Raw genomic sequence first — 7,885 nt, 5'->3', positions numbered from 1 at the left:
ATATATATTATAATATAACAACTGACCGGGAATCTTTAGGTTTTTATGATTGTATGTTTAGTTTGATTGTTAGTCTGAGTAAAGAGAAGCACATTAAAACAGGGAAAGTCGTTAAGTTTTGGAAAAAAGTAAGACAGGCAGACAAATATACAGACAGACAAGCAGACAGACTATGTGTTTATATAATACGCATGTATTTCAATCTTACATTCGTATAAATATTATTAACATACAAAAAAAACAACAACAACCACCCAACAACAAACAAACAACTTATACCTGTCTCGATAGGTTGGGTGACTTATGTTAACACTTAATTGTGCTTGTCAATATTGTTTCAAATTGAATCAGTGCAGCCAGCTTTTTTTTTTTTCTTTCTTCCTTCCTTCCCTTTTTTTCAATGAGTCATTTATTAATTCCTTCATTCTATTTTCCCCCCAATCTTTCTGTTTTGTTTCTTTCTTTCGACCATTTTATTTTATTTTTCTTTCTTTCTTTCGTTCTGTCTTTCTTTCTTTCATTCTTTCTTTCTTTCTTTCTTTCTTTCTTTCTTTCTTTCTTTCTTTCTTTCTGTCTTCCTTTCTTTCTTTCTTTCTTTCTTTCTCAGTGACAAGTGTTGCACTCACCTGAATTCTGGACTCGGGGAGCTTGACCCGATTGGCAAGTTTCTCCCTCGTAAAGATGTCTGGGTAGTGGGTCTTCCTGAAAGTTCGTTCCAGTTCCTAAAAGGACAAAGTTCAAATCTTGTAAGGAAATACTGAGTCTTTCATCAGATTTACACTAGCGAGGGAGAAGGGGCAGGAGAGGGAAAGGGATGGGGGAGGAAAAGATAGAGAGAGCGGGGGAGGGAAATATAGAGAGAGTTGAAGAAAGAGTGTGTATGTGTGTGTGTGTGTGTGTGTGTGTGTGTGTGTGAGAGAGAGAGAGAGAGAGAGAGAGAGAGAGAGAGAGAGAGAGAAAGAGAGAAAGAGAGAGAGAGAGAGAGAAAGAGAGAGAGAGAAAGAGAGAGAGAGAGAGAGAGAGAGAGAGAGAGAGAGAGCGAGAGAGAGAGAGAGAGAGCGAGAGAGAGAGAGAAAGCGAGAGGGTGTGGGGTGGAAAGAGAAAAGGAGAAAGAAAGGGAGACAGAAAAAGGGGTAGATTCGAAATAGGAAGGAAGTGAGAAAGAAACACACACGCATATATAATAATAATAATAATAATAATAATAATAATAATAATAATAATAATAATAATAACAATGAAGATCATTTCTATAGCGCCCACTCCCGTGTAAACACAGCTCTAGGCGCTTTACATAAATGCATGTAAGAAAAATATTCATGCGCGCGACACACACACACACACTCACACACACACTCATATACACACAAACACACACACATATACATATACACACACACAAACACACGCATACACACTCACGAACACATAACACGCACACATGTATGCCAAACACACACACACACACACACACACACACACACACACACACACACACACACTCACACACACACATACACACACACACGTACACACACACACACACACACACACACACACACACACACGCACACACACATCTACTTGCTTATCACACGCACACGATTACACATCGTCACGAAATGAGAATGAAATAATATGTACACTACAATTCACAAAATACATAAATGGATACATAGACATTTACATAACATTGTATTGAATATGAATCTACTGACTTAAAAAGGATGTCATTAAATGTGTCTTTAAAGATTTTTTAAATTTAGACTCAGATGTATGTCTCAAGGGTTGGGGAAGAGAGTTCCAAACTGACGGAGCAAGGTGGGCGAACGATCTTTCGGCTAATTTTTTACCGCCTTTTCTAGGAACTCGTAAAAGATACTGGTCGCCTGATCTTAGTGATCTAGATGGAACATAAATCTGGATGAGATCACGAAGATATGAGGGAGCTTTGTTATTGACACATTTATGACATAATATTGCAATTTTATATGACATTCTAGCTGACACGGGAAGCCAATGCAACGTTCTTAACATGGGAGTAATGTGGCCCCTCTTCTTTTTCTTTAGTACAAGCCTAGCAGCATGATTTTGAAAACGTTGTAACTTGTGAAGAGAGGTATTTGGTAAGTTAGCTAGTAAAGCATTGCAATAATCGATGCGTGAAAACAAGAAAGATGACACGAGCGTTTTCAACGAGTGTTCGTTCAAAAACATAGACATATGACCAATTCTACGCAATTCACAAAATAAAATGGTACATAAATAATTGATATGATGTTCCATTGACAATTTTGAATCAAAATACACTCCCAGATTTTTTGCTTTGTTAGTAAAATACAGTGTTTCGTTTTCAGTACAAATATGATTAATGTCTACGGGGATATGGCTTTTCTTTGGATTACATAACAGAATTTCAGTTTTATTTTCATTAAGCTGGAGCTTATTATCAACCATCCACTTTTTGATGTCATCAATACACAGACCCATCGTAGTAAGCAAGGTTTCAACATCTGATGGTGGAACAGATTTATATAACTGTGTATCGTCAGCGTACATGTGATAATTCATATTGTGCTTTCTAATCACAGCTCCAAGCGGCTGCGTATATAACGTATACAAGATTGGACCCAATACTGAACCTTGAGGCACTCCAAAGTCTAGCTTAAAAATTGACGAAAGAGAGTCGTGCACAACCACAGATTGTGTACGACCAATCAGGTAGGACCTAAACCAGTCAAGAACATACACACACATACTTCATACTATAACCAGTCAGAATAGACTGTCATCTGAGGTGTAGCTGTCAGGGGCTTCGTCGTCTCACGCAAAGAAAAACCATAAAAAACCAAACAAAACAAAAACAACCTGAGTTCGATTCTTATGAGGGGGAACATCTTTATCCAGTATCTTAGTTTTCTTCAGGGATGCTATTTCCCTCCCAGCCTGCCTCCTAAACCATTTAAACTGTGTCAATGGGGGCGTGAGACGCTTACATTAAAGGAAAGTCAAAGTCGGATACAACACACTTGAATATATGACAACCCCCCCCCCCCCCTTTCGCCACACACACACGCCACAAACCTGTCAAGATGCAGTTTTCGTTAGTGTCATAAACAAACAATCCTCCACCCCCCAATGAAAAAAGCACCCCCCTGCCCCCCTCCCCAAAAAGACAACAACCACCTAGGTCATTAAAAAAGTTTTGAGAAGAAGAAAAAGAGAACGCCCAAATCGGAGCCTATACGCGGGCCCTCATTATTTTTTCAATTAAAAACTGGGAAAGAAGCATTGTAACGGAACGGAACTATACTTTAAAATCCCCATTGATATATCTATTTGAATAAAGCATTAGCCGATCCGTTAGCTCAACTGGTCTACGGAGTGGATGCCCTGGTTCGAATCCTAAATCATTCGTTTTTGAACTCGGGTCGTGTTGTGGAGTTTTCAAGGCTTTCAACCTATCTGGCTCGGCCCTATCGAAGATAGATGTTCCATTTGGAGGTCCTGCCTCTTAAATAACCGTATATGGTATTGGTATGGGCGTTACACCCAAATAAAGAAGAAAGAGAAAAATAATGGCTTTATCTGGAAATCCCAGAAACTGATTTGGGCAATAGTGGAATGACGCTCCTACTCTGGCACTGACCTGTAGTTGTCGTGTGGAAAACGTTGTTCTGTTCCTTTTGCATTTCACGTTCAGGTTGAAATCTTGGGAATCCCCGAGATCGCCGGCCTGCGATTGGTCGCCAGCTCCAGAAGAGGTGGTTTGTGGTTGGCTGGGAACTGTTGAGGGCGTGTTAATGCTCACTTCCTTAGTGTCTTCGATCTGACCAGCTGTTCCAGAAAAGACGCAAGAGCGATCAAAATTGGGTGTATGCGCTTTTCGAAAGCTGGAAATCTTTAGGCGCCTTATTTTTTCAAATTATTAGTTGAGGAGGCTAAATTGCTTCTAACACTACTGCCCTTTTAAGACCCCCTCCCCGCCCACAGGACCAAACAGTTCCAAATGCCTCATTTGCAAATCGTTGGTTGAGGAGACTAAAATGATTTTAACAATGCTGCCTTCATGGAGAAAAAGTTCCCAAAGCCTCATTGTAAATCTTTGATTGAAGAGACTAAAATACTTTTAGCAGTGCTACTTTTCACACAATTAAAAAAAATAGTTTAGTTCCCAATTGCCTCATTTCGCAAAACATCAGAGTCCCAAATGTCAGTATTAGATAATCCTATCAGGTTGGAAGAGGCGTGTACTCACCCTCTGTGTCGTTGGTCTGCAGTCCGAGGAGCGAGGAGATAGAAAAGTTGAGTTTCACCTGGCATATGGCTGTGAGGCGAGGGTTGACCGGTGGGGATGTTTGTCCTTCTTCCTTGTTGCTCCCCGCGGGGTACGATGGCGGAGGACCTTTGGAAAAAGATGTATTGTTTAAAATAGAAGTATTTTACGCCCCCATTTATACAATTTAGATGATTTAGGAGCGAGTTTCGAACTTGCTTGTCATGGCAAGGCCAACTCAGGGTGAAACAGATTCAACAGGTGAGCAAAAGGCCGGGTCACTCGACAGAAATTCTTCCCACCCGGGAATCTCCTGCATGCGATAGTGAAGGGCCTAACCACCAGGGCACAAGCGCTAGTGTGTGTGGTATTGTGTATCATTGAAAACTGCAAATATCAAAATAACCCATTAATTCTTACAAGCTTGCTATAACAACGCCAAACTCTCAAGGAATGAAATGTTTATTTCACTTTACTCATAACTTATCCCAGGGATAAAAATCAACTATGCTTAAAACGTTTAACCCTTGAAAAGGCACAATATATACTATTTGTATTGGAAACTTTGTTGTACAGCACAAAACATTTTTAGCGGAATCTCTTCTGTAAAATGTGTATGCTTTATGTGATGTTGGCAAATGGCCTTAAACACTGAATTAATTACTTACCTGTCTATTACATTATAAGAGGACTAGGAAATTAAAGAAAATCAGTCAAAGAACACAGACATTGAAAAGGATTACATCTAAAGATTACTAAGATAATGGACACGAAGAAATACAAAAATGAGCCTGTAATAAACATTCATAATTGATTGATGGGAACTAAATAGAAAGAGTAAGCAGGTTTGGATATCTTGGAGCAGGATTGAAGCAAACGAGAAGACAACCATAGAGTTTAAAAGAAGAATGCAATCCCAGCATCAAGATTAAAAAACCACAGCAACATAACATCCTCCTAGAAAGGACAATGCAAAGGTAAAAAAAAATAACACTTTTAAGACGTACTTTATTCCTCAGCGCAGAATGAACGTGAAGCATGAACAATTAAGGAAAAAGATACAATAATGATTACATAGAAAGACAGAGGATAAAATGGTTTGGCCACCTGTTACGCATGTCACCTGACCAGCCAGCCTCGAGAGCTTACAACACCAAGCACTCAGACTATAAAGGAAGAGGAAGGCCACGCAAAAGGTGGATCGAAGGTGTTAAAGAAACCCTAAGAAAACATAACATCACAACTGAAAGAGCTGCGGGAGCTGGCCTACCATAGAAAACTGCTTCTCCCCTCGACGGTTAACGGCAACAGTGGATGAAAAAGTAAAAGTAAAGTAAGTAATGATTACAGCTTTCTAAATGGACTGTCATGAAAAGACTCTTAGAACAGGTAGAAAATAACAAAACGAATACGTTCTAAGAAGAAACGATATGGAAAAGTCAACACTTCTCTCCAGAACATTATGACAGTGAAACTGAACAACTTTTTAAGCAAATCAAACGCGGTTATTAACTTGAAAAACATGCTATTCTAGAAGCATAGGTAGAAGATAAACAGGAAGGGGGAGACAAAACAGAAGATGGGAACAACACATTGAAAAGTGGCTTGGAACCAAAACAACTAAGACAAGTAGAATACAAGAGACAGAGTGCTTTATTGCAGAGAGGTACGAGAAGCGAAGAAGCTTGCTATTTGAAAAAAAATACATACAGAAATTTAATGAATAAAAATCAAATGAGTTAACAAATAACTGAACGAATGAGCGAATAAATAAATAAATAAAAAAATTAAAAAATACGTAATACGTAATTCATGAATAAATACATAAATAAATAAACCTTTTCTAGTCTGCCACGAAAACCTTAACTCACCAGCAATCTCCTCCTCTTGTATCAAGGCGTTGGGGTTGCTTTGGCAGACAGACATTGTTATCGACTTTCGCTCTCGAGTGTCGTCCTTTAAAGTCTTAGCGTTTTCAACTTTCTAAAAACAGGACACAATACTAGATACTCATAAGTCCAAGGCAAAATGATGTTTACGTTTTTCATATCTTTTCTAAAACAATATAAAAAGTACAATTTGATTATAACGTGCCACTTCTCTTTAGTTTCGCTTACGCGTGTGGATTTCAATTTAAATGTAGTGAGTTTATTTCGTTTAACTTGACGATCTGGTAACTTATTATTTTGGCTTATTTATTAGTTATTTAAACTTAAGCAGCAGCCCCAGGCGTGTGAGCGCTGAAAGTCTCATTGAATCAGGTCGCATTTCTTTCGACGAACGTTTCTAATGACGTACACCGAGCCCTTTTATTCGAAGGGAGGCCACCGCAGAATTTATACAAAACTGTCCACTCTGTGTTCATTTCAAGGAGGATCGCAGGAAAAGATAGCTCTATGGTTTCTCTCTCGCTGACAGCCAAGCAGAAGTGGCTGCCTGTGTTCTGCCCGGGCTCTGACGACCAACATGGCTTCCCGCAGCCAACCCACTCATGACAGTTTACTTCCGATTAAGAGTATCAACTGGCCGATTAAAGCTGGGGTAGAAGATCCTCACGGTGTCTTCTCAGCTGATTCTTTTTCTTCTGTCCCCTCCCCCCCCCCTTTCACGACCCGATGGAGGCGCACTACCCTTTACTCCTTGAGCACGTGCAGTCTGTTTATTTGCCAGAAGACGCGCTGCTTTGGAGCACTTTGAACAAAAAGAATAATAACTTCGTTATTCATACCGAATTTTCAATTCTGTTTACTTCATCTGAAGCCTACTGGTGTCTGTGATGTAGCTGTTAAGCCCTTGGCTGTAACATGCAGGAGACTTGAGCTCGATCCTCCAATAGAGAGAAATTTTAATCTAGGATACGTATCTCAATCTCTCTGCTAGGATGTTGTATCCCTCAGGGCCCTGTTTGGCCCTGACAGGCAGGGCCAGAAGCTCGCTTCTTTATGCTCTAAACTGAGTCGATGGGAAAGTGAAATGCACCTAATTAATTATGAAGCTTAAAGAGACAGACTACAACATAATTACTATGAAATATCTAAATCTGTGTTTCTAATTAATGTATGATATATGTTCCGTGACACTGTCTTTGGTCTGATTATGATCCGACACACTGGGGGACTGGGGTGACTTATGACATTAGGAGTGACAAAGACCAGTAACCAGAAAAACGTAATTTGCTCCCTTTTTTCCCAAGTGGATTTATTGATTATTTTCAAATAAAATATATGTGTCCTTTACAGAGTTAATTAAGAGTTAACATTCGATCGTTCGTACATATGGCCTTATCCAGTTGCGAGCGCCGTAAAACCTTAGGAAAACTAAACCGTTCGTAGAATCTAATTCTATTGGACACCAAAAGTATGGTTCAACTTAGAACATCTCTTGGCTCAGTAGTTATAAATTTGTTCCAGGTTTTTCGGTACATGTTTTCAATTGTATATCTAATTGGAATCTTCACCTCAGGTCCCTCCCTTACCACCTCTCCTCCCCCTCCTCCCTTTCTCTGTTTCTTACTCTGCCTCCACTTCTTTCTGTGTTCTTGCTGACTATCCACAACCCGTGTGTGTGTGTGTGTGTGTGTGTGTGTGTGTGTGTGTGTGTGTGTGTGTG

General features: G+C 39.6%; 1 protein-coding gene across 1 annotated transcript in view; it reads right to left on the bottom strand.

Annotated features, from left to right (window-relative positions):
- Nucleotides 1–6,639, bottom strand: part of LOC101862313 (retina and anterior neural fold homeobox protein 2) — a gene marked incomplete in the record, with an annotated part of 9,268 nt that extends 2,629 nt beyond the window's left edge. The window contains 4 exon segments of the mRNA XM_013080382.2: nucleotides 625–722; nucleotides 3,650–3,837; nucleotides 4,259–4,405; nucleotides 6,148–6,639. Coding sequence (XP_012935836.1) covers nucleotides 625–722; nucleotides 3,650–3,837; nucleotides 4,259–4,405; nucleotides 6,148–6,202 — 488 coding nt within the window.
- Nucleotides 6,640–7,885: the final 1,246 nt, after the last annotated feature.

Source organism: Aplysia californica, unplaced genomic scaffold (assembly GCF_000002075.1).
Source record: "Aplysia californica isolate F4 #8 unplaced genomic scaffold, AplCal3.0 scaffold00005, whole genome shotgun sequence".
Lineage (NCBI taxonomy): Eukaryota > Metazoa > Mollusca > Gastropoda > Aplysiida > Aplysiidae > Aplysia > Aplysia californica.
Note: the sequence above shows the minus strand (reverse complement) of the source record. Positions and strands in the feature narration are given on the sequence as shown.